The sequence below is a fragment of the Aulonocara stuartgranti genome, assembly GCF_965226115.1.
Source record: "Aulonocara stuartgranti genome assembly, chromosome: 2".
NCBI lineage: Eukaryota > Metazoa > Chordata > Actinopteri > Cichliformes > Cichlidae > Aulonocara > Aulonocara stuartgranti.
The window spans coordinates 3,671,821-3,697,868 of NC_138940.1; the positions used below are offsets into that span (position 1 = coordinate 3,671,821).

At 40.2% G+C, this 26,048-nt stretch overlaps 3 protein-coding genes across 5 annotated transcripts; 1 reads left to right on the plus strand and 2 right to left on the minus strand.

Annotated features, from left to right (window-relative positions):
- Positions 1-12,854: 12,854 nt before the first annotated feature.
- Positions 12,855-16,334, plus strand: LOC309712811 (uncharacterized protein). Of its 2 annotated transcripts, none has more exons than XM_082543927.1 (7): positions 12,855-12,920; positions 13,276-13,389; positions 13,909-14,253; positions 14,350-14,694; positions 14,884-15,003; positions 15,734-15,795; positions 16,070-16,334. In XM_082543927.1, exons 2-7 carry the CDS (start codon positions 13,347-13,349, stop codon positions 16,190-16,192), a joined length of 1,038 nt encoding a protein of 345 aa, XP_082400053.1. In that variant the 5' UTR covers positions 12,855-12,920; positions 13,276-13,346; the 3' UTR covers positions 16,193-16,334. The 2 variants fall into 2 exon arrangements, with proteins under 2 accessions (XP_082400053.1, XP_082400054.1); XM_082543928.1 differs by having other exon boundaries at positions 13,909-13,965.
- A 118-nt stretch (positions 16,335-16,452) lies between these two features.
- LOC309712994 (uncharacterized protein) lies at positions 16,453-18,622 on the minus strand. Its single transcript, XM_082544284.1, has 6 exons — positions 18,601-18,622; positions 18,079-18,408; positions 17,639-17,998; positions 17,352-17,480; positions 17,122-17,165; positions 16,453-17,031 (listed from the first exon to the last, which is right to left on the minus strand). Exons 2-6 carry the CDS (start codon positions 18,119-18,121, stop codon positions 16,897-16,899), a joined length of 711 nt encoding a protein of 236 aa, XP_082400410.1. The 5' UTR covers positions 18,122-18,408; positions 18,601-18,622; the 3' UTR covers positions 16,453-16,896.
- Positions 18,623-23,188: 4,566 nt separating this feature from the next.
- Positions 23,189-25,256, minus strand: LOC309712870 (signal-regulatory protein beta-2-like). 2 transcript variants are annotated; one of them, XM_082544034.1, is made up of 6 exons: positions 25,202-25,256; positions 24,725-25,048; positions 24,197-24,538; positions 23,803-23,931; positions 23,665-23,708; positions 23,189-23,568 (listed from the first exon to the last, which is right to left on the minus strand). In XM_082544034.1, the coding sequence occupies exons 1-6, from the start codon at positions 25,242-25,244 to the stop codon at positions 23,437-23,439; spliced, it is 1,014 nt and encodes a 337-aa protein (XP_082400160.1). In that variant the 5' UTR covers positions 25,245-25,256; the 3' UTR covers positions 23,189-23,436. The 2 variants fall into 2 exon arrangements, with proteins under 2 accessions (XP_082400160.1, XP_082400161.1); XM_082544035.1 differs by lacking the exon at positions 23,665-23,708 and having other exon boundaries at positions 23,506-23,568.
- Between the last annotated feature and the right edge of the window lie 792 nt (positions 25,257-26,048).

Consider the following 26,048-nt stretch of genomic DNA (forward strand, 5'->3'; position numbering starts at 1 on the left):
CTGCCTCTCTTCCCTTTTTTGTTTCATCTCAGGTTTGTCATTTAGCTTTCCCAGTTCAGGTCTTTAGTTTTGTCTTCCCTCTTGCCTGTTTTGCCTTCTCACCACTGTGTAAATAAACTCACCGGCATCTCATCCACTGCCTGCATCTTGGGTCCTTCTTCTAACTCCACACGGCTCGCCTCGGCAGCCGTGACAGTACGAACCGGCCAAATATGGACCCAGCGGCATTCGCACCTTCCAAGGAGCTTCGGGAGGAATTAACCGATTCAGTTTCCAGATGGACTAATCTGTGGCTAGAGCATGAGGGGGAGGAATTTCGTCATGCTCTGGAGGCCCGAATACAGCGGCTAGTTTCCAATCACCCCTGGTTGCTGGATTCACTTCACCCACTCCTACAGGACTTCATCCTCAACACGCTTCATCTTCACCCTCCAACTGTGACAGCTGACCTGCCTGGCTTACCGGAAGATTTTCTCCCCAGTCCACCAGAGGACTCTCTGCTGGACGCAATGCCGCCCGATCAGTCGGCTTCCCCCTCCTTCCGGGCAAAACGGCGGTCACGCCGCCGTCATCCTTCGCTTGCCAAACCAGCTCTCGGGGTCAGTGAGAGTGACGGTTTCATGTACATGCAGCCCCCCAGTGGCCAGCTCACACCAGCCCAGGCTTTTTACAAAGCACTGGGAATCATCCTCATTCCACCCAGCCCATCCACCTCACAGCAGGAGCAGCCACTTCAGAGCTGCCTCGCATCACCGTCCGCTTCCCCGGCCGCTCTCGCCCCTTCTCCCAGGCGGAAGCGACGTCCGCACGGCCGTCAGTTACCGGCGGATTCCGTGAGTCAGGAGCGCAGTGTTTTTTCTGCTCCATCTGAGCGTGCATTCATGAACACTCTGTCAGTTTTTCCTGAATCTAGTAATTCAATACCAGTCAACTCAGGGTTATTCAAATTTGAAAAGAGTAATTCGGAAACTGTTAATTCTTTGTCTGATACTCCAAGGTCCGTTAACACTCGCTCTGAGGATCTAGAGGACTGCTTTCATTCTGCCTCTTCCGAGTCCTCTGTTATGCCAACCCGGACTTTCAAACCAAAATCTGGAAATAAGAAAGACTATCTACCAGAAGCTCAGTTAGCCGCCCGGCCCGAAGCTCAGTTAGCCGCCCGGCCCGAAGCTCAGTTAGCCGCCCGGCCCGAAGCTCAGTCGCCACCTCCACCACCGTTGTCATCACAACCATTATGTCAGTCACCCTTAGTCCAGCCTCCTGTTCAGCAGCCGCTAGCCCGGCATCCTGTACCAATTGCTCCACCTGTAAAACAATACAAGTCAATTCAACCCGAAAAACACCATTCCTCGCCCGTCCATTCCAAGCAGAGGGACACACCTAGTAATAATGTCAACACTCCTCAAAGGCTGGCCAGTTCTGAAACTGAGGTGCACTCCAGGGCCTCCCCAGAGGCTGGGTTTCAGCCCCCAGCAGACTCCGGACCCCTGGAGGTTAAGAAGCCAGCTGAGGGCCGCACCCGGCTGTCGCTGCCTGAGCAGCGTCGATGCTCTATGCAGCTGCAGCCTGCTATGTGTTTGCCAGAGGCCACCGTGCCTGCTGGTCCTGTCCTGTCCCTGCCAGAGGCCCGTGTGCCTGCTGGTCCTGTCCTGTCCCTGCCAGAGGCCCGTGCGCCTGCTGGTCCTGTCCTGTCCCTGCCAGAGGCCCGTGCGCCTGCTGGTCCTGTCCTGTCCCTGCCAGAGGCCCGTGCGCCTGCTGGTCCTGTCCTGTCCCTGCCAGAGGCCCGTGCGCCTGCTGGTCCTGTCCTGTCCCTGCCAGAGGCCCGTGCGCCTGCTGGCCCTGTTCTGTGCCTGCCAGAGGCCCGTGCGCCTGCTGGCCCTGTTCTGTGCCTGCCAGAGGCCCGTGCGCCTGCTGGCCCTGTTCTGTGCCTGCCAGGGGCCCCTGTGCCCACTGGTCCTGAGACTGTTCTCACTGGAGGGCCCGAGGAGCCCGTCCAGCCTTTTGCATCATCAGCTGGGGGGCCCGAGGAGCCCGTCCAGCCTCCTTCCTCGTCAGCTGGGGGGCCCGAGGAGCCCGTCCAGCCTCCTTCCTCGTCAGCTGGAGGGCCCGAGGAGCCCGTCCAGCCACCAGCTGCTCCACCAGCAGCCTCATCCACGCTTGCAGCAGCAGTTTCATCCATGCCGCCACCTGCTTCAGCGCCTCCGTCTGCATCCTCCACGCCGTCGCCTGGTCCGGATTCAGCCTCCTCAGCGTCGCCTGGTCCAGCGCATGCTTCGGCTTCATCCGCTTCACCTGGTCCAGCCTCCGTGTCTTCATCCTCGCCTGGTCCAGCCTCCGTGTCTTCATCCTCGTCTGGTCCAGCTCCCGCATCACCTGCAGTGGCCTCCTCTTCAGCTTCAGTATCAGCTGCTTTGCCTGGTCCAGCTTCAGCATCCTCATCAGCTGCTTTGCCTGGTCCAGCTTCAGCATCCTCATCAGCTGCTTTGCCTGGTCCAGCTTCAGCATCCTCATCAGCTGCTGCCTCGCCTGGTCCGGCCTCCGCTTCTGCTTCAGCCTCGCCTGGTCCGGCCTCCGCTTCTGCTTCAGCCTCGCCTGGTCCGGCCTCAGCTTCCTCATCATCCTCATCAGCCTCGTCTGGTCCAGCCTCAGCTTCCTCGTCATCCTCATCAGCCTCGTCTGGTCCAGCCTCAGCTTCCGCCTTGTCTGGTCCAGCCTCAGCTTCCGCCTTGTCTGGTCCAGCCTCAGCTTGCGCCTCGCCTGGGGCTGCAGGGGCCACGCAGCCTTCAGGTCCCCTACTACCACCTCCACATCTTCGGTCATCTGCCAGGCCGCTTGTTGGGCATCTCCGCCACCGTGGACGCCCTCCTGAACGCCCTCCTGAACGCCGCCACTGCCTTCCGCGTGGCCGGCCTCCGGACTTGTTTCCACGCCGCCGTTGCCGTCCGCACGGTCGGCCCCCAGAACTGTTTCCACGCCGCCGTTGCCGTCCGCACGGTCGGCCCCCAGAACTGTTTCCACGCCGCCGTTGCCGTCCGCACGGTCGGCCCCCAGAACTGTTTCCACGCCACTGCCTACTGCGTGGCCGGCATCCGGACCTGCCCCGTTGCAATTCGCATGGTCGGCCTCCTGAACTTGACCATCTGGGCCTTTTTGGACTCTGTCCCTCCGTCCTGGGCCCCCTCCGCCCGCCCTGGTCGGGTTGTTTTCTGTTTTGTTTTGGTCCGTTTTTTCGTTTCTGCTGGGCTGTCTGGTGCCAGCCCTTGAGGGGGGGGTACTGTCATGGTCCTGGGTCGGTGACCCAGCGCTTTTAGTTTGTTATCATTTTCTAGATGATGATTGTTTAAGTTCTGTGTTATTTTCGATCTGCCTCTGAGTCTGCGTCTGTATCTGTCTGTCTATGGTGTCTCCCCATCTGTTTGTGAATCTGTCTGTTTAGTTCAATGTCTTGTCTGGTTCCATGTATCTGAGTTTCCTGTTTTATTGTGAAGGTCCGTGTCGTATGTGAGTGTGATCAGTTTACGTTTCCCCTGTCCCGTCAGCCCAGATTCCTCCCAGCTGTGTTGCCCTCCTGTCTCTCATCCCCTGATTACTGGTGTGTGTATTTAAGCCCTGTGTGTTCTCCTGCCTGTTGCCGGTTCGTCTGTGTAACTCCGCGTCAGTCTGTGTTCCTCGGTGTCCTGCTCGTCTCTCTGCCTCTCTTCCCTTTTTTGTTTCATCTCAGGTTTGTCATTTAGCTTTCCCAGTTCAGGTCTTTAGTTTTGTCTTCCCTCTTGCCTGTTTTGCCTTCTCACCACTGTGTAAATAAACTCACCGGCATCTCATCCACTGCCTGCATCTTGGGTCCTTCTTCTAACTCCACACAGCTCGCCTCGGCAGCCGTGACAAGAACAAATGATAGCGTATAATATGAAATGATAGATGTTTTCATATTGTCATATCGAACAGCCCTAATACAGAGGGTTCACTGCAAGGTGCAAGCCACTCATAAGCCTCAAGAATAGAAAGGCTAGAATGGACTTAACAAAAAAACAAACAAAAAAAAAACCATCTAGTAAAAGCCAGATAAATTTTGGAAAAACATTCTTTGGACAGATAAAACCAAGATCAACCTCTACCAGAATGATGGCAAGAAAAAAAGTATGGAGAAGGGTGGAACGACTCATGATCCAAAGCATACCACATCATCTGTAAAACATGGCAGAGGCAGTGTGATGGTTTGGGCGTGCATGGCTGCCAGTGGCACTGGTAGTGTTTACTGAATATGTGACACAGGACTGAAGCAGCTGAATGTGTTCAGAGACATACTTGTCTGCTTAAGTCCAGCTAAAAGTAGTCACATTGATTGGGCAGCATTTAATAATAAAGATGGAAGATGACCCAAAACATACAGTCCAAGCACCCCATGACTTTAATAAAGTAAAGAAATAGAATATTCTTGAATGGCCAAGTCAGTCACTGGATTTTAACCCAATTGAGCATACATTTCAGTTGTTGAAGACTAAATTTAGGACAGAAAGGCCCACAAACAAACAGCAACTGAAAGCCAATGCAGTAAAGGCCTGGCAGAGCCTTAGTAAGGAGGAATGCCAGCATCTGGTGGTGTCCATGACTTCAAGACTTCAGGCTGTCATTGCCAACAAAGGGTTTTGAATAAAGTAATAGAAATTATCATTTTATTTTCAGTTATTTAATTTGTCTAATTACTTTAGAGCCTCTGAAATGATAGGATTGTGTTTACAAATTCATTTTTCCCCCTCACATTTTTATGCATTCATTTAGTCCAACCCACTGAATTAAAACTTAAAGTCTGCACTTCAACTGCATTGGAGTAGTTTCATTTTTAATTCATTCTGGCAATGTACAGAAGCAACATTAGAAAATGTGTCTGTATCCAACTACTTATGAACCTGACTGTATATCAAAACCAGTCAGCTAAGATAAGATAACATACCTTTATTAGTCCCACAAGGGGAAATTTCATGATAAATAAATTAAATGATATGTGTAAGAAGGCCTACCGAGCAGTATGGTATCCCAGTGGAGACGGCAGGTCTACTTGGTCCAGGTGCATTGCTGGATTCCTAAGGAAACATTTACATCAAGAACGACTGTTACCTACCTACCAAATAAATAAATAGAGTTGTATGATGCTCGATCTCTGTCTGCTGCCTACCAAATGAAATAATTGAGGACTAGCTAAGTAATTTAGCTTTGCTAGTTTTGCTAACACTGCTATCAACCTGTCCAAAATGCTATACAATAAACTTACCAAGTGCTGCGGCGTTTGTGAGGTCGCGGGTGCACTACCGCTGAATCGTTGGATGGCCGACAAAACGGCTCTTCCAATGTTTTCAGCTAAATCGCTGGACATGCTGGTAGGGAATAGTCGAAGCAGCTCATGGCAGTCAAAAGTGACCGTAAGAGGAGCGCAAACACAGAACCTGACCACGACCGGCACACTTTAGCGCGGGAGGTTTTCTTGAAGCTTTTATTTTGGTATTTCCGTTGACCCGTACAATAAATTTGCATATTAGCTAAATATTTAGTTTCCCGTAACATTTAGATTTAACATTTAACATTTAGATTTATATATAACATTTAGATTTAACATTTAACATTTAGATTTATATATAACATTTAGATTTAACATTTAACATTTGGATTTATATATAATATTTAGATTTAACATTTAACATTTAGATTTATATATAACATTTAGATTCAACATTTAACATTTACATTTAAATATAATATTTACATTTAACATTTAACATTTACATTTAAATATAATATTTACATTTAACATTTAGCATTTAGATTTAACATTTAACATTTAGATTTAACATTTAGCATTTAGATTTAACATTTAAAATCCTGTTTTAAATATGAAAAGTTACAAATATTTTACTAAATGTTGTAAAAAATGACTCGAAAAAACATGTTTTTGTAAGATTTAGAGCTAAATGTGGAAAAATGTTGCTGTTAATTTCGGCATGTTTCAGTTTACAAACGGCGCCCCATAGTTGTCATCATCCCCTGAGTAACCTCTAAACCACATTATGCTTGCTCAGAATTAAAAGGTATCATAATGTTGTGATGTGGAAATAGGTAGCAGCTGTACAGGTTTTATTGCTTTTTGTTTGCTTGGTTTTTACTCACGGAAACAAAAGGACTGGTTGGGCTTTCAAACAAGGGTGTAAATACAAAGGGGATTCTCTTTTCTCTCTTTAACATCAGATAGCTGTTATCACTGTTTTATCTATTTTAAAAAAGCAACTCGCAATTAGCATTAGCATTAGCATTAGCATTATTTTTATGATTGTCTGAGCAGTTAAATGCTATAAAAGGATTTGACCCCATGCCTTATTTAGATTTCATATGAATTGCTTTCTTATTCAGGGACTTTTCATCAGGCAGAAAACAACTGACAGGCTTTTTATTATTTGAGCCTACGTTTCTGCATCCTTAGGATTTGGTTTGTCTCACCTATACACACTCCATTACGACCATTTTGGATTCAGGACACAGACATTCTCTATAATTCTAAGATTAGGCTTAAAATTTTACTCAAAGGTTTATACAAGTCAGACTGGATAATGGCTTCGACCTGAGATTGGTTCTGACAGAGGTCTCTTCCTGTTAAAAGAGAATTTGTCATTCCCACTGTCGCCAGCCGGTTGCTCCTAGGGCATTGAATGTTTTCTTTTAATGTAGTGGAGCCTTTAACTTACAATGTAAAGCACCTTGAATTACACTGAATAAAAGACCATGTTTAAACTCACCCCTTTACAGTTTCAGAACTGTGACTTTCGGCCTCATATCAACACCTACCAATGTCTCAAACCACCTCTGTGGTTGGTCGTGCCACAATAGGTGTGTCCAGGAGTGCATTTTTCCATCACACATAAAGACTCATGCTGCACAGTGTCACACATACTGATGCTTTGTCCTTGTCACACTGTTTGAAATCACCATCTATCCCCTTTGTGCAATTTTCTGCTGCCATGTGTACAGTTCCCAAATGCTATTTTCAAAGATAATGAAGTGTAAGAACTAAGAAAAGTCTGCCTAAAAAGGTAAGTGATCTCACGGTTTTCACCTGAGAGACAGATATTTTCTGACTTTTCTTTCTGACTCTGTCACTGTTTAACCTTTGGAAAAGTTGTTAGTTTAATTTTATGTAAATAAACCCTTGTATAAATTAGCCGCAAATTCGAAGGCAAAGTTCTCATGTCTGCAACAGGAATCTTTTTGCGCAGTGGCTACTATTAGCCCTGCCTACTCCAACACTGGATGATATATTACAAAGTGGATTAAAGTGATAGACAGAGCAATATTCAAAAATACTGGTCTCTCAAATAGTGTGGCAAAATCCCTTTCATTTCACTTATAACCCACTTCTATATAGCATATGTGTTATTCACCCAAGTGTCTCATTTTCCCAACAAACCTTGATGGTTAGGATACATTTAATTATTTGAAAGTTAATTTTGGTCATAATTCAACTGTTTTTGTAACAGACTATTTATCTTTGTAGGGTTCAAGTAAGTCATAACCTAGTATTTCTATTTAAGCATCTCAAAGTAATGTATTGTTTTTTGCTGTAAGCAAACATTAAAAATCTGCAGTTAGCTTAAACATGATAGAAACAAATGAAAAAAATACAATCAGAGAAATATGGACTGGTTCTTAAATGGACTGCTTCTTCTACTGCGCTTTTCTACTCTACCTGAGCACTCAGAGTGCTTAAAGAATGTTGCATGTAAAAATGAAAGAAGAAGGCCTTGTTTTTTTATCTGAAAGCAAATCTGTAATATAGTCAACTTTATTAGATCATTGTTTTTGTGATGTATTCTAATTTTAAGGAAAAAAGACACCAATGGGGATTGTTATCATTTAGTGAAAATGTTTTACACTGAAGATCAATACTGTTAAACATACATATCAGACAAAGGCAAATAAAGCTTAAACATACATACTCTTTCAAAAGCTCCTCAAAACAGAAAGAATGAACTTCAAAACCAATGCAAGAATGAATTACCCCTTAAAATTATAATAACACGCAGAGTATGGCATGATTTTAAAATATTACATAGTGTCTAATATATATGGAGCCCTGCAGGGGACATGGGAGAAAAAAAACTTAAGACGGACTTTTGCGAGATCTCGCAAAACAAACTCTGAATTCCAACAATGGCGGCAGCTACTTAGTTGTAATATTATTCTTTCTGGGTCACAAAATAAACTTTTAAGATATTTTGAGGCGTGAATGTAGTTGTGTAAACGTCAGATATCTGCTCGGTTTACAAGACATCACATATTTGCAAAAGTGCTCTGACGTTTTCGGAGATCCGACACCCACCATCTCGAAGCTAACGGGAGGTCGAGACCTACTACAACCGGGAGGAACACCGCTTTCCCGGCACATCGTGCCTCGACCTCCCGGTCGGCTTCGAGCTGGCGGCCTCCGAAGAATGCGGGCAAAACTTTTGCGAGATCCCGAGTTTGTTTTGCGAGATCTCGCAAAAGTCCGTCTTAATTTTTTTTTCTCCCATGTCCCCTGCGGGGCTCCGTAAATATACAATATTACACTAGTAAAATAGAAGCAGAGGTGATAGCTAAATGCTAGCTTTCCCACAATTTATGAGAAAATTAAAGTTATAGTTGGTAAATGTACAATGTGTAAAATATCTGGTCAATATGAGTCAGTCTGCTGCCGTTCTGTCATGCCTTTGCTCAGCTTTCCACATGGTGAAGACTGCCACAGAATAGGTCACCAAATCCTTAGCTCTCTGAGGAAAATATGAGACATATATATATATATATATAGGGAGAGAGAGAGAGAGAAAATCTTAGACTTTAGATGGTAATTACAAATGCCACGAGAAAAGTATGAAACCTTTTCAAGTCTTAGATATACACTTTACCTGCCAACTTCTCTGTTGACCACTACTGGATCTTCCACCTTCTATTAGTCGAACAAAGAGAGATAATGATATGATAGGCTAATTTAGATTATAATGTAAACCTGTAAAATTAAAACAATAATGATCGAGTGATGTAAGGAAAAACATCTGTTACCATTCCAACAATCACAAGCTTTCTCCTTGAGAGTATAAATGAGGAAACCTATAACTATCAGACTTGTAACCAAAGCAGCACATAACAGAAAGAGAGTTGTGTTGGCTGTCTGCAAATCCCACATGTTGGGTGCTGTAAAATTAAAACAACCATTATTTTGGCAACATTATCAATTAAAACAAATATATTTTATTGATCACATGGGTATGTTGTGCAGAAGTGTAAAATTTACCTTTAATGTCCAGTTTTGATTCATTTCCAAAAATGATCTGTCCACATATGGCCACAGCACAGTAGTAAGGCCCAGGATCAGAGGAGCTGACGTTCCTTGAGAAGCTGTAGACACATTTACGTTGTGAGGGAGCTTCAGGACTCCCACATTCATCACCACTGTTTCCATGAACATAAATGGAATGGGATTTCTCTGATCCAGCTCTGAACCAGTACACACTGGGATTTTCTGGACACGTTTTCTTCTCATACTTAGAGACGACTGAACACTGCAGAGTCTCTTGGGCTCCTGAATGAATACGATCAGAAGATCGCATTTGTATGACATCAGGTTCTGGACCTTTTGAAAAAGATTAACATAAATAAATAAATGAACTTTATTGACATGCCATTGAATTGAACATTTTAAAATTAGACTCATAAGCACATAGACTTTTTTTTTTTTACCTTTGATGGTCAGAAATGTTCCCTCCAAAAAGGTCATAGCAAGCTGTCTGACTTTTATGCAGTAGTAAAAACCAGTATCACTTAGTTTAGTTTTACTGATTTGCATAATAAAGGTTCCAGGTTCTTGTTTTACTGTAATATGAGACGTATTGTTAACATCGTCATAATCAAAGGTGAATGTTCCTCCCAAGAATTCAAACTGGTTTCCAGAAACAAGTCTGATCCAAAATAATGTTTCCTGGTGCAAAAGTGTTGACTGGCGAATACACGAAAGTGTCACATTTTGTCCAACATCAACAGTCTTTGTCACAAAATTGTGATCATTTGAGCAACCTGAAAAAACAAACAAACAAAAAAAGTTATGATACTTGTAAACAAATACTATTACAAACAAGAAAGATAAACTGTTGTCTGCCACGTGCTAAATTACTGTGAGAACATATGCATGGTACTTTAATTATAACTGCAACACGTCTTTGATACATACTTACCCCCCATTCTGGCTGACAGCAGTAAATAAAATAGGACCATCATTTTCTTATTAAAAGACATTTACATTGGAGCATATGATGATATGACCAGCTTTAAAATAGACGTGCAATGTGGGAGGGAACAATTTTAGATCAGTCTGATTGGCCTTGCTTTGCTTTCTCATTCACTATATTACCACAGTGGAAATATCAACTATATTTCCTACATAAACACATGAAACAACACCAATGAGTAGCACCGCTAGTCATTGGTGCTAGTATTTCTTTAGTGTTGTTTAATTCAAACACATTAAACATGAAAAGCTCTTTTCATTATATACATTTAGAAAGTTTTCAGCTGAAACTAAATAAATGAACTAAAATAGGTCTATAGAAAGATAAGATAAGACAGTTTTCAGCTAAATAAAAGATGTTTGTCTGACAAAGCAAAGACAAACTTGCAGTAATGTGAATCAGTTCAATGTCTTTCAGTTTCAAGCTTTTTGTATATCATGAGATAATAAATACTCTCTTCTTACCATTTTCTAAAATGTATTAAATACAGTCTCAGATGAACAACAACTCATGGTATATTACACAATTTCATGATTTATGTAGCAAAAATTGAACGAAAATGCTCAGGTTAACCTCACCTCATTCTAATATATTGTGTTTGTTATGCATCAAATGTGACACTGTGCATTATGACGATACATCTGGACTTTGGTTTCATCTATCCACAGGACATTGTGAATAATCTTTTTCATTATAGAATGATGGGATTGTCTGTCTTCCTTGGCATTGTGTTCACACACTAAAAAATACCTCCAAACTTTCAAAACTTTTGTTTTTACAGAGGTGGCTTATGATCAACTAAGTGTATTTGATTAGCATTACCCGACTGCTACTTGCTCTTTAATCCCTGTGGAAGCAGTAGGGGTATGCCTCTGTTAAATAAATAATGTCACAGTGTTTCATGCCTTGTCCCGGGATTTATGTACGTATTAGAGCAGCGGTCCCCAACCTTTTTTGCGCCACGCACCGGTTTATGCCCGACAATATTTTCACGGACCGGCCTTTAAGGTGTCGCGGATAAATACAACAAAATAAAACTAGTACCGGTACCGAAAAAAAGAAAATTTATTCATAACACGCGTGAAAAGACCCAGGAAAACTGAGTAAATGATAAAAACGATAACAAAATAACGCTGAAAACCGATAAAAACCCTGAAAACCATACATTTCACACCTGAGCCTCAACTCTCGCGGCCCGGTACCAAACGACTCACGGACCGGTACCGGTCCGAGGCCCGGGGGTTGGGGACCGCTGTATTAGAGTATTCAGGATTTTAACTAACTGACGGTTTGCTTCTTTTAAAAACATGTACTCATTGGTTCTTCAAAAGTTAAACACTGTCTGTATACAACTTTAGCATTTTTTCCATTCAGTTTTGTTTTCAGTTCAGTATTTATGATGGTGTTAGCCTTGTTTTCAGAAAAAAAAACCAAGACATCATTTGACTACAATATTACATAAGCAAGCAAGCTAAGTCTGATCCACAAAGGAAAACATTCTGTGCGATACATGTTTTTATTAAACATTTGAACATAATACCACACAAACACTTGTAGAGGATATAAAGTCAGAGAGATACATGTTTTTAAAACGACAAGGAGCAGGCGCATCTAGTTCACGTAGAGCGGCTGCAAAACAACAACATACAAGCAGAGCTCAGCAGGCAGCACAACAAATTTTGGATCCTTCACTCTTAGTTAGCGGTGAGCACAGCACATGCCACGTCTGATGTGAAAGGGCCTTTATGCTGCGCAGTGTGACTCACAGCAATGGTCCTAGGTCTGCCCTGACTTTGTGTTAAAGTAATACTAAATTAATAATGGTATTTCTGACCATTTGTATAGGACAACTTTATCCTTTCAAACCTTACTCATGTCATATCTCATGTAGAGATCCTCCAACTTCAAACTGTGTTACCCTACCAGGACCTGAAGCTCAGTAAAGAACCCCACCGACAGCCAAACCCACCTGTTGTCTGATTGGGTTGTTAAATTTGTGATTGACATGACACTGACCAATCAGCTGAAAGGAAGAAAAACCGGGTCAAAATTCATACTTGCAAGTTGAAACTCACCCATAAGCAGGGAACTTGAGTCCAGAGTTTTATAGGTAGTTTTTTGCTTTGTATCTGTAAGCAGATCTTAACAAAAATAATTTGTAAATATGTTTTACAAACACAAATCATTTTTTACACACACACACACACACACACACACACACACACACACACACACACACACACACACACACACACACACACACACACTATTTTTCTTCTACAAATACACAAACAGATGATTTTCAGATATTTTGGTGTGCAAGGTTACAAAACTCTCAACTCACAACTAGTTGTGATTTACAAGTACAAAATATTTATGACCACAATTTGAGCCCACAGACTCCCACATATAAACTTGACACAGAGACAGGACTGAACTCAGACTTACAAACTTACATATGTGGCCTATACACCTTTTGAAAGTGTGAGATGAGAATGTGTGGTTTTGGATACATTTCCTCTTATTGTCCCCTGAAGCTTCGACGCTTTTCTTCAACCTCACAAGTGAACAAATGCAAAGTAGCTCACAGTGCTCGAGAAATCCTCTTTTTTTTCTGTAAGTATTAAATGAGATATCTAATTTGAAATCATTTTTAATCTTTGAAATAAAGGGAACAATTTCTCACACGGTAATTCTTTCTAAACTAATGTATTAGATTTTGGCACATGGACTGTATAATGTCTGTGTGTGAAAAGTAAATGCAGAAGTACCAAAAATCTGCATTCTTCTAAATGACGAGGAGGGTTGAAACGCTTAGTGGGGCAAACTGTGAGAAAAAAATAACTCTGCCATTCTTTAAGTAGCCAGAATAAAGGAAGTGATAACTTCTAACACACACCTATGTGTATTTTTACTAAATAGGCAGAAGGCAATTTCTGACATTTCCGCCAATGACCTGTTTGTGCTTTAGAAACACTCCTCACCGTGTGACTATTTGGGCAAGGAGAGAACATTAGCGCGAGGCAAGAGTGCTGCAGTACAATGACCTTAAAACTGACTGTTTTCATTCTGCTTTTTACACCAGGTAAGTGCACTTCTTTTTCAGTGTGAAAGACATGATGCACATCTTCTGTTTGTAATGTGCGATGTCTGAAAACTCAAATATACACAGCAAAATCTCCAGTGTTAAATTAACACTGGAGAGTGTCTATATGGGTCCACACCTCTGAGTGTTAAATACAACACTGTTGAGTGTTAAATTAACACTTTTGACAGTGTTATATGTTTAAAAGTAACCTAGTCAGTTTTGAAGATTAACAATGGCTAACACTGAGCAGTGTTGGTTTTCTAACACTGGAATATTTCTAACATTTTGAGTTATTTTCCAGTGTTAGAAAATCAGCACTGCTCAGTGTTAGCCATTGTTAATCTTCAAAACTGACTAGGTTACTTTTAAACATATAACACTGTCAAAAGTGTTAATTTAACACTGGAGATTTTGCTGTGTATCTTAGCCATAGTTGTGTACTAATGTTTCTACAGGTAATTACATTGATATTGTCCTGTAGTGTTGAAACTGTTCTTATTTTCCTTTGTTTCACAGCCCTGATTCTGGCTGCTGACCTTCTTCCACCGATTTCTTTGACTGCTGTTGAACCTGGTGACAATGTTACTTTAGTGTGTAATGTCTCTGGGGTGGAAATGAAATATTTCTACTGGCATAAACAGCCTCTTGGACATATGGTCCAAACTGTTGCCAAAGTCATCCGTGGCCAAAGCACTATTTCTGAGGAATTCAAAGATTCTCGTTTCACAGTTATAAAAAAGGCATCTCAGTATTTTCTAACTATCAGAAATGTCAGTAAAGAGCATGAAGCAACATATTTCTGTCACACTGGAACAGATTACTCTCCTAAATTCAGTGGAGGAACATTCTTGTTTGTGAATGGTACATTTTTTTTCTTTAATCTGTCAGTCTCACTGATCACCTTCAATTTTTAATTAACTAAAAATAGTTTATGTTATGAATTTGTCTGATTCACAGATCACAGTAACCAGAAATGTGTCTACGTGAAACAAAGTCCACAGAGGGCATCGGTTCTTCTGGGACACTCAGTGACACTAAATTGTTCGCTTCTCTCGAAGAACAAAGAAACTGCTGTCCAGTGTTCAGATGAACACACAGTGTACTGGTTGAGAGCTGGACCAGAAGGATTTGATTTAAACATCATTAACACTCACAGGAACAGCAGAACTGAAGATGTGAAGAGAAGTTGTGTCTTCAGCCTGTCCAAAACGATACAGAACTCCTCTGATGCTGGGACTTACTATTGTGCTGTGGTCACATGTGGAAAGATCCTGTTTGGTAATGGAACTCAAGTAGAGACACGTATGTAGTGAACATTGGTATTTAAATCAGAAACTAGCTTGCTTTTTCTTTTTTTTTAGAAAATTGTTTTACTCATTTCATCAGTAAATCAATATTTGTATCAATATCTTATAGACTGATTTCGAATACACGAGCATAACTCCCAATAGTCTGTATAAAATAAATATGATAAATTTCCATAAAAATCAGGACCTGAATTAGAACCTGTTGTCCTTGCTCTTGGAGTACTGCTGGCCTGCTGTGTTTCTGTGATTGCCTTTCTTCTTTTCTACATAAAACAAAGGAGCACAACAAAGGAGCACTGCAGAGGTAGGTTAATACATACACACACACACAAAATACACACACACACCCATATATACATATATATATATATATGGACTGCTCCACCTTCCCAACAGTTATAGAAAAGATCCTTAGCAAGTTACCTTGCCAACTTGGGTCAGCAAATTTCTCCTAACCCTAAGTAAGGAATCCACAAAGGACTTAGAAACAGTACATTTCACGTGTGTTTCATTACACGCTGAATACATCATTCCAGTTAAGCCAAAAGAACTTTATTGCCTTCTAAAAGCCTGTCAGTAAAATGTCACAAACAGGACAGGAGACAGGGTGCAACCCTAATCACCTGATTGCCCCGTGTGTATTTAAGTCCTCCGTCTTCCTGTGTTCAGGGTTGCATCGTCTGTGTTACCTGCCACCATGTTGTCACAGTCGTCACAGTCATAGTCATTGTTGTTTATAGTTGAGTTTAGCCACTGTCCTTGTTGTTTTGTCACGCCACCTTGTATCAGCCATAATAATGGCTCGCCTTTTGTATAAAGTTCACTTCCATCTCCTTGCCTGTGTCTGCTCCTGGATTCACCTCACTCACTCCACTCGGTCTGCCCTGCAGACAGTGACATCCAGGTCCCAACCACTAGATGCATTCTGTCTGTTTATAAGTGGCCCTTAATAAAACAGTGTCATGACAGCTGTAACCATATTCCTCATATGTAAACTCAAAAATTCAAAACTCCTTTACCTTTTCTCTTTATAGGGGAAATGCATGCCTCCAGTCATTTTGGACAGGACGTGTCAAATGTGGATCGAGCAGTGTTGGTAAATATACCTTTGGACATGCTGCAGTATGTCTTGTGGAGAGGGCATGCATAATATCATACTCACAGCATATAAGTTATATATTATAATCTTGTTTTGCCATTTTGTTAAATGTGTTCCAATATCATTATATAATAAACTGGAATAAAGTTACAAGGTAAACAGCAAAGTCTTAAATTAAATATGTAATTTATTAATAATTCTAATCTCAGTAATCTCATTTAAATTCATCCTGATTCTCCACCCATCAAATCTGAAATATGTGTCATTTCAGCCTATGAACTATTCATCAGTGCATTTCTCTGCAACAAGTGTAAAAAGAGGGAAGAAGAGGAGAGAGTCACTGCAAGACTATGTGTACACTGATGTTAAAGACTACCAGCGACGCTCTGTATAAGCCAAGGGCAGAAGCCAGATGCTCTGACCTTTTTAACTTTTGCTAACAAAAGTTTAATATTTGGAGACCATTCCCCAATGCAAATACTTTTTTATTATCTAAAGACTCAGATCAGCTCAAGTGGGAGAGAACGTCTTCTTAAGTTCCATGTCAATTGTAATGTAAGGTTCTTAAAACCACTGATCGTTTCTAATGTTGAAATCTGTAAACGTCTCTGATATACAGTTACTCTGGATAAAGTGCCTTTACGTGTAGAAAAACTGCAGGTGGGATATAAAGTTGCATTTACTCAGCATAATAACCATGACCACAAAAATAGACTAGAAATATTCATTTATTTTATTTAAATCAAATAAAATTTGTAACTTTGTTGTAAAAAAATTAAGAAATGTGGGAAAGGGGAGCACTGGAAACTATGTATATTACGTAGCTGGGCATCTCATCACGTGTATTGTTTTAATTGGTTTTTTGAAGTATTTGGAGGATTTTTTTTCTTTACAGCAGGTTGAAAGGAGATGGCATGAGATGAGAGAACAACAAATACCACTCATGGCCAGATTAGACAAGAATGTTGTATATTCTGGCTGAATGGAAGAATGAGATTCATTCAGTATACAATACTGAGTACAGCTTATAGGCATTAAAGATAAGCCAACATCAACAAGGTGATCACATACCAAGTGATGCTAAACAGGTTTGCTAATTCAGTGATCCAGCCCTAAAGTCTTGCAAGTCATGTTGATCTTCTGCATCTTCACTGCTTTTGCACCTTTTAATGCACCTCTGTTAGCTTTCATCATGGTAAAGACAGCAGCAGAAAACAACCACGTGTCCTTATTCTGGGAAAAAGATAAATAAAAATATTTGCAATATTGAATGCTAAACACCAATACATTTTGATTATTTTACAGAGATAACCCAAGCTTTACCTGTTGATTTTTCTGACTGCTGAATCTTTTCTGTGGAACAGCACCTTGTTTATGGAATATATTGATAAATATTAATAGAAATGCAAAACTTTGTACTTTAATTATTTTTAGCTAAAACACTGTGGTAAACTTTAATTGCCTGAGAAATGATCACTAAGGTTTTTCTTGATGAGGACAGCTATAACGTTTTGTTTAAATTCGATGGGATAGCTATGATTAACTTATATTACCTTCACAATTATCCCTGCTGTTTTTCTTTGACATGCGAATCAGGACAGCTATAACAATCAGACATATAGTCAAGACAGCACACAGCAGAAGAATAACTGTACTGGCACCCTGTGACCACGTACAGTCTCCTGGAACAATAACAAAAGAAGAAATACAGTAACAGATGAGTAAAAGTCAACCTACTGATTAGATTCCTATAAATGTGAAATTTTACACCCAAAAACTAATTATGGTCTATACACTTACATTTTTAAATATTCAAATGAACAGATCATGGTACACCTACCTTGAATATTCACTTTAGTTCCATTTCCAAATAATATCTCCCCACATGTGGCCACAGCACAGTAGTAAGTCCCAGCATCAGAGGAGCTGACGTTCTTAGAGAAGCGATAAACACATCTCTTCTGAGTCTCAGATCGATTCTCACATTCATCATGTGTATTTCCATGAGTATAGATGATGTTTGGATGAGATTTATTTGATCCGGCTCTGAACCAAAAGACACTAAGATCTTCTGAACATGTTGCTTTGTCAAAGACAGAGATGATCGAACATTGCAGAGTCACTGATTCTCCTGGATGGAGTGGGTCTAATACTGTAGGCCACTGAACAACAGTATAGTTTGATCTCATCTGAGTATTTCCTGTGTATTACAAAAGATACAGAGATGCTTTAAAGCTTATAGTAGAAACTTTAAAGTTTGTAAAAGTAGCTCAGTCTTACCTTTTACTGACAAATACGTCTCACTCCACTGAATGGGATACATCCACTCAGCTATTCCACAGTGATAGATTCCCTCATCCTCTTGGACTGTCTTCAGAACGGTCAGGTTGCAAACATTATTAGCATTTTCCACATTAAATCTCTTTCTAGAAAATTCAGAACTATATTCAGGTGGTGCTGATTTTGACAATGTCACAATTAATTTAAGACCATCTCCAGCACTCTGCTTGTACCAGTGGACTGTTATACTGCCGAATTCTTTAATGGGCAAAGCACATGTTAATGTTGCTGCTTCACCGAGCTGAACGGTTTTTACTGGGACCAGAGAATCTGAAGAAAAAGAAAAACAAATAGAAAAAGTGTTACAAGAAAAAAAAGAAACATTTAAATGATAATTGTATTAATTGTAATTTTAGTATGTAGAGTTTCAACAAAGAAAATTATTAGTGAAAATAAAAAAGCGCTTAAATTCTCTATAAAAGTTAAGAAAATTATTATAGAGAATAATGAAAAACCACTTACACCCTCGATGAAGAAAACTCAGTGTAATCCATACCATGATCATCTTGGCAATGTCTTTTGCTAGAGGCGTTCTTCATATTTCAGCTAGAATAGGAGGAGGGATTGTTTTAGACTAACCTGTAAAATGCTGCTGATTGGTTATCAAACAGGTCATTTCAGAAGTCGTCTTCCTGTCACATTAGTCCGATCCTTCATTTTGTAAAACATCACTTGTCTTTTAGCTTTCATCACAGTTATCCAAGTTGTTTACTTTTTTCGTTTGATGGTTGTTTTGAATGTTTTTGTGTACAAGTTGTGTTCTGACTGATTGGTCTTCTGGTCTTTTGACTTGAACACTGGTAGCTTTGTTTTTTCATATGTACTTCATTCTGCTTATGTCGTGCCTCAAGGCACGGGGGGTTAGGGTTAGGGTTAGGGTCATGCTGTAGGTTACAGAACCTACAGTATTTGGAGGAAAAGCTCAACAAATGACCCCCTATAATTAACCACTTTGAGTTGGTGAGAAGGATAAACTAAGTTTTAACAGGAACAAACCTCTGTCAGAACCAGGTTTAGGTAGTGGCAATCTACCATGACCGTTTCTGTGCTATGTTGAATTCTTTAACCAGACTGAAACACTTCAAATAAGTCAATTATCTGCCAATGATCATTTGAAATGGTTTCTCAGCGGCTTCTTCTCTGACTCCACCTTATGGTAGAGCTGCTCTTCCAAGTTTATTCTCTCCCACACCTGCAAGTTATTATCCATGTTGAGACTGCTACCTTAAGGACCAGCTGTGCCAGTGATTCTCTGCCAGACCATTCTGTCCATTTTAATAATTCTTGGATCTGCACCCCACTCGCTCATCAGAAGCTCATCAGCTGTGTGGACTTTCACTGGTGGCTTTGCACCCTGTGCTGACCTCCATCTCTGTCAGTACATAGACGTCAACCCAAGAACAGATTCAAAACAGAGGAAACAGCAATATAGGTTTTCACAAGCTTAATTGCTAAACACAGGACTAAACAGTGACATGAGGGAGAGAAGCTTGGCGGAGAGTCAGAAACTGTAAACAAAGGTTTGTTTCTACATGAGCTTTGATCATTCTCTGTAAGATTAAGCTCAGCTATTGAACGGCGTATATTTTAAAGTAAAGGCTTTAAAACCAAGTTAGTACAAACGTCACTAATGTCACATGACTTTGCCGACATGTGGCCAACAGGAATGTTTTCATGTTCTTCGTTATTAAACATTTGCACATAAATAAGTGACATAATATTCAGTACTTACTTAAAGTTTACTCTTCGGGCGCCCCTCATCCGCCGTTTTTTTTCGGTAAAATTATCCACACCCATCACCGCCCTATGCATTCTGGGATATGTTGGGCCATGAAGTCTACACCGCCACATCCTTGAAATTCAGGGAAATGAAGGACGCATTTGAGGCAGCCTTCGAATTGGGACAGCCTTCGTCGCGTCGCTGTGACGTAATCGGCCTTAAAATGCGGCCTTTAAGGCTGCAGACGCTGAATTGGGATACATCTGCTTGTTTCTTGAGAATGTGGAATATAATTTTCAGTCATCATACTGGTTATGTGAAATAGGCATTAACTCTATCAATTATACTGGGGTTTTCTTGGTTGATTGTTTTATTTCACTTTATGAAAAACAATCACAATTGTGATACATGGAAACTTTAGCATTGCTATGATTTTGCTTTCAACCAAGCATGTACAAAGAGGCCTTTCTTCCTCTTATACTTCCTCTCTCTTCCTTTTCTCTCTCTTTCTGTAATATCAAGTAACAGCTACCACTGTTTTATCAAAAAGCAATAGGTGTGAAAAGGTTAGACGCATCCTCACACCTTTTTCTCCCTCATGAGCTGACCGTTTCACACTTTCATGTTTTTTGTGTTTGTTTGTAGTTACAGAGAGAACTATCAACAAAGAGAAGGTAAAGTGCAAATCATTAACCAACCACACACTGGAGATTTTAGTAAAAATGCTATGATGGGAAATCTCATGAACCGTTGATACTTGAACTGTTCCAGAAAGTCATGGGGATAATCGAGATGTTTTCTGGTAAAATGTGAGATCAGCCTTTGTGTTCTTTTTGATTAGCACTTTTTTTCCCCACCTTGGAGCCCTACATAGACTCAATATTTTCCAGGTCTCTTTCTTATTATTAAATGATGGTCACTGATGTTAACTGAAGAATGTAGTTCTCTAGATGTTGTGCCTGCAGATCTAGATGTTGTTATTGGCTCAGAACAATATCTCATTTCTTATTTTTGCGGCCCAGATTCATACTGCAGAGATCTCTCAATGATTCCCTTTGATTTTGACCTTGGTGGCAATGTTGCTTTTGACTGAAATGTAATTTACAAGATAGAAAAGTGAATTCTTACCCGTTTTGCTTACTGCTAATAATAATAATAATAATAATAATAATAATACATTTTATTTAAATAGCGCCTTTCAAAGCACCCAAGGACACTGTACAACAGATAAAAACTGGAAATATACACAATGGTAAAAATAGAAGATAAAAGTTAAAACATACAGAAATTTAAGAATAGGCAATTTTAAACAGATGAGTTTTGAGGGTGGACTTAAAAAGAGAGAATGAACTAATATTTCTGAGGTCCGGGGGTAGGGAATTCCAAAGTCGAGGGGCAGAGCAGCTAAAGGCCCTCCCTCCCATTGTGATCAGACGAGCAGAGGGAACAGAGAGAGAAAGAGAAGATGAAGATCTGAGGCAGCGGGATGGGAGCTTCATCTGTAATAAGTCAGAGAGGTACGGTGGAGAGAGAGAATGAATAGCCTTGAATGTATACAGAATTATTTTAAAATGGATGCGAAATTTGACCGGGAGCCAGTGAAGTTGCTTCAGGATTGGGGAGATGTGGTGGGTAAATGGTAAATGGTAAATGGCCTGTATTTATATAGCGCTTTTCTAGTCCCTTAGGACCCCAAAGCGCTTTACATATCCAGTCATCCACCCATTCACGCACACATTCACACACTGGTGATGGCAAGCTACATTGTAGCCACAGCCACCCTGGGGCGCACTGACAGAGGCGAGGCTGCCGGACACTGGCGCCACCGGGCCCTCTGACCACCACCAGTAGGCAACGGGTGAAGTGTCTTGCCCGTATTATTACTAGAAGAAGTCCTAGTAATAATACGGGCAGCAGAGTTTAAATTTGATAAAAGAGGATGAATCAGCATACATTTTTCTAAAACAAGAAACGCATGAAATGAAAGTCTGCAAAATGTGTCACTTCTGCTGGAAGACTGAAAAGCATTCACTTGTCCACATGTCTATTAGCTAATTTTAGGCCTGTTTCCAAGCTTCCTTTACTTTCCAAGGTTTTAGAGAAAATGACATTAAAGTGTGGTTGGCTTTAAACTTTTTAAATTTTAATGAAAAGAAAACAGAGGTGTTGTGTTTGGACCCAGTTGTCCCGGTGAGTCGTCCTGTGTTGATTTGGGACCCTTGGAAGTTTATTTTAAACCTGTTATTACTGACCTTGGTTTTAAGTTGGACAGACAAGTTAGAGCAGTGGTGAAGTCCAGTTTTTAACCTTTAAGGTGACTGGCAAAAGTGAAGTCTTTTCTTTCTAACCAGCACCTTCAAAAAGTGATCCATGCTTTTATTTCTTCCCGTCTGGACTACTGTAACGCACTTTATGTGTGGGCCAGTCAGTCGCTGCTCTCACGTCTGCTGCTGGTTCAAAATGTCACTGCTCACCCTGTCGGTCTCTTAGGTCAGCTGACCAGCTGCTCCTGGAAGTACCAAGATCCAGGAGGAAGCTCCGAGGGGACAGGGCCTTTTCTATCGTGGCTCCTAAATTATGGAATAACCTGTCCTTGCACGTTAGAGAGGCGCCTTCACTGTCCACTTTTAAAACACGTCTTAAAACTAGTTTTTATTCGTTGGCTTTTGACCTCAGTGAGACTTAGTTTCTCTTGTAATTATATTAATTATTTAAATGCCTTATAAGCTTATATTTTATATATTTTTCTTTTATTTGGCTTTTATTTATATCTTATGTAATTTTATTATGTAGCTTAAATGTACATAACTTTGTGTCAGCTGTGGCTCTTTTAAAGTGCTTTATAAATAAAGGTGATGATGATGATGATGATGATGATGATGATGATGATGATGTGAGACAAAATTAATTTACACTTGCAGGTACAGGAATTATGTGGAATGATGAAAGCTGTGTCTCTAGTCTGTACAAAACTATGGATGGGAATTACATGTGAAATCCTGTTTTGTGAACAAACTAAAGTGGAAAAAATTGCATTTATTTTTGTATTTTCCCTTCTTAGCAAGGCAAAACACAACTTTGTCAAACTTCTCTAAAGGTTAGATCTTTGACTAAAAGTAGTAAAGCTAATACAAATCACTACTTTTAATTTTATCAACACATTATCATTAAATTCCCTATTAATAGCACACTATTTCTAGCATAGTATGCATGTTAGCCATGTGATAGACTGACAACCTATCCAGGGTGGTCATCTATTAAAGCCTATTTATAGAATAATTTCACAAACAAATTTCTCTTTTAAGCATTATATTTATTCATGTTGCAGAATTTTAGCACAGTTGATACATTACAGAACTGAAATTACATTTCTGCTTTTGACTTTTGCACACAGTTCATGCAACAGCATTCATGCATCAATGCAGTGTGTGCAGATAATTCAATCTAAATACAAATAAGCATGCTGATATAACATATACTGTATTGAATACTAAAAGAGATAAGAAGCCCATTATTAAAAAGCAAACATCAGCTCGATTATTGCATACCGGGAGATACTCAATAGGCTAGCTAATTCACTAATCCAGCCCCAAAGCCTTACAAGCCATGTAGAGTCGCTGCCTTTTCGACATTTTTCCATCTTTTAATGCACCTCTCTCAGCTTTCATCAGGGTAAAGACAGCAGCAGAAAACATCCATGTGTCCTTATTCTAGGAAAATCAATCAAAGAAAAATATGGGAAATGTTAAAACCTAAACACAATTAGGCTTTTTAAATTAGGACAGCCCTAGTTTTAAGTACTTTACCTGTTGTCTTCTCTGATCACTAAAGTTTTCCTGCAGAACAGCAACTTAATTGCAGAATAATACAGATAACAATGAATTCAAATTAAAAACATTTTACTTAAATTCATTGATGAGATTGCTATGATTAACTTTAATTACCTTCACAGTTATCCATGCTGTTTTTCTTTGATGTGCAAATAAGGACAGCTATAACAATCAGACATATCGCCAGTAAAGCACACAGTAGAAAAATAACTGTGCTGGCGCTCTTTGACCATGAGTAGTCTCCTGGAACGACAAAGAAAAAAACAAAACATGTGTTTGTTAGTTTATAATTTTTTTCCCTTTTTGAAGTAATGGAAAGCAGAATGATACAATTTTCCCTTTAGAGTGGATGCAAAATTAAATAAGTTTAATGTCATCTCCTAATGAGATTGCTGTGAAATAGAAAATACTTGTTTTACACCAAAATGCTGCTAAATTCAGCTGAAATTTACAAATTTTAAACTTAAATATTCTAATTTTCAAATTAAAAGATGAGTGGTACAGGTACCGTGAATATCCAGTTTAGTTCCATTTCCAAATAATATCTCTCCACATGTGGCCACAGCACAGTAGTAAGTCCCAGCATCGGAGGAGCTGACGTTCTTAGAGAAGTGATAAACACATGTCCTCTGAGTATCAGATCTTTTCTCACATTCATTATGTGTATTAGCGTAAATGACTGGATGAGATTCATGAGATCTGTCTCTGAACCAAAGAACTCTGAGACCTCCTGGACACGTCTTGTTGACAGAGTGAGAGACTGAACACTGGAAAGTCACTGTGTCTCCTGGATGGATTGGATTTGATCCTGTCAGCTGTTGAACAACTACTGATGCTTTCTGATTGTTTCCTGTGTAATAAAAATGCAAAGACATTGTGCTGTCATAGTAGCTCAAAAATATTGTAAATGAGTGTTACGTTCCCCTAAAAAGGTTCAGGGGATGAGGGGGATGTAACAAAATGTGTCCAGGTCGAAAAAAGGAGACAGAGAGGCAAAAGAGCTTTTTTAAAGCTTATATTAAGGATGTACACTTACCTTTTACAAACAAATATGTGCCACTCCAGTTAGTCCTAATCCACTCTGTGAGCCCACAGTGATAGATTCCCTCGTCCTCTTGGACGGTCTTCAAAATAGTCACATTGCTGAAATTGTTATCATTATGTTCCTCAAATCTTGATCTAGAAAATGCAGGACCATATTGCGCTGGTGTAGATTTAAACGATGTCATAATTAACTTTAGGGTATCCCCGTGATTCTGCTTGTACCAGTGGACTTCTCCACTCTGGAGCCCTTTGGGCAAAGCACATGTTAGGGTCACTGGTTCACCAAGTTGAACTGTTTTCACTGGAACCAGAGAATCTGAGGTAAAATAAATAAAATTAAAAAAACATTAAAAAGCATTATGTACATGTAAAAGTCATCTCACAGATTGTTTATTCTAATAGTCCTCTATTGGTTAGCGTGTACAAGCGAAGACAATTATTAGAGAGAATAATTTAAAAAAGCACTTACATCCTCGATGAAGAAAAATCAGTGTAATCCATACCGTGATCATCTTGACAGTGTCTTTTGTTAAGGATGTTATTCATATTTTAGTGAGTGAAGGAGGTGGGATGGCCATACCGTTGGTGTAAAATGCATCTGATTGGTTATCAGATTCAAAGCACACTTCCTGTCCTTGGCTTAATGAAACAAGGCTGTCATTCATCTCTCATTGCAGCTGTCCACATTAATTACTGTTTGTTTTTTTCGTTGGAAGGCCGGTTTGTGTATGAGTTCTATTCTGAATTCCAGTCTTTCAACTTAAAAGAACTACTGCTGTTTGCGATATGTACTTTACTGCAAGAAACGTATTACATTGTGCATCTTAGAGGAACACTATACATATGAAGGGGCACAAAATAAATTTTTCCTTGCAAGAAGTATAGATCAGGCTGACCGAATGTTGCCTTTAAAAGTGGTTTTGCACCTGTAAAAACCAGAATTAGTCTATTTTCTTAACAGATATCAAAGTATATCGTGTGAAAAGAAAAACAAAATCGCACATAATCACAGAGGAAGAATCAGAATAATGCTGATCTTAAACTACACGATTTAAGCTAAAAATGTACTCACTCACATAAACAACAACAGTTGTACTGCAAAGTAATTCTGGCAGACTTTGTATAACAACAGAGCTGTGTAAGGAAGAGAGAAAGCTGTGCTGGTTGGTGGGTTCTTAGAGGAGTGGAATGAAGACAGGCGAGCTTTTTACCAGAGAGCGTAGAAAGTGGAGAACTAACCATCACACTAAAAAGTGCAAGAGAAAAATCTGACACATGGGAACCTTTATGATCCAATTTGAATTGGGTCATAAAGG

What these genes read in the sequence shown, in the direction of transcription:
- LOC309712994 (XM_082544284.1), bottom strand. Translation starts at nt 18,121, where the DNA reads ATGTATCCCATTCAGTGGAGTGAGACGTATTTGTCAGTAAAAG. An exon ending in GACGTATTTGTCAGTAAAAG is followed by an intron (nt 17,999 to 18,078) that starts GTAAGACTGAGC and finishes TGTAATACACAG; the next exon opens with GAAATACTCAGATGAGATCA. An exon ending in AACTAAAGTGAATATTCAAG is followed by an intron (nt 17,481 to 17,638) that starts GTAGGTGTACCA and finishes TTATTGTTCCAG; the next exon opens with GAGACTGTACGTGGTCACAG.
- LOC309712811 (XM_082543927.1), top strand. Translation starts at nt 13,347, where the DNA reads ATGACCTTAAAACTGACTGTTTTCATTCTGCTTTTTACACCAG. An exon ending in AACATTCTTGTTTGTGAATG is followed by an intron (nt 14,254 to 14,349) that starts GTACATTTTTTT and finishes TCTGATTCACAG; the next exon opens with ATCACAGTAACCAGAAATGT. An exon ending in TGGAACTCAAGTAGAGACAC is followed by an intron (nt 14,695 to 14,883) that starts GTATGTAGTGAA and finishes CATAAAAATCAG; the next exon opens with GACCTGAATTAGAACCTGTT.
- LOC309712870 (XM_082544034.1), bottom strand. Translation starts at nt 25,244, where the DNA reads ATGATCACGGTATGGATTACACTGATTTTTCTTCATCGAGGAT. An exon ending in GATTTTTCTTCATCGAGGAT is followed by an intron (nt 25,049 to 25,201) that starts GTAAGTGCTTTT and finishes ATTTTACCTCAG; the next exon opens with ATTCTCTGGTTCCAGTGAAA. An exon ending in AACTAAACTGGATATTCACG is followed by an intron (nt 23,932 to 24,196) that starts GTACCTGTACCA and finishes TTGTCGTTCCAG; the next exon opens with GAGACTACTCATGGTCAAAG.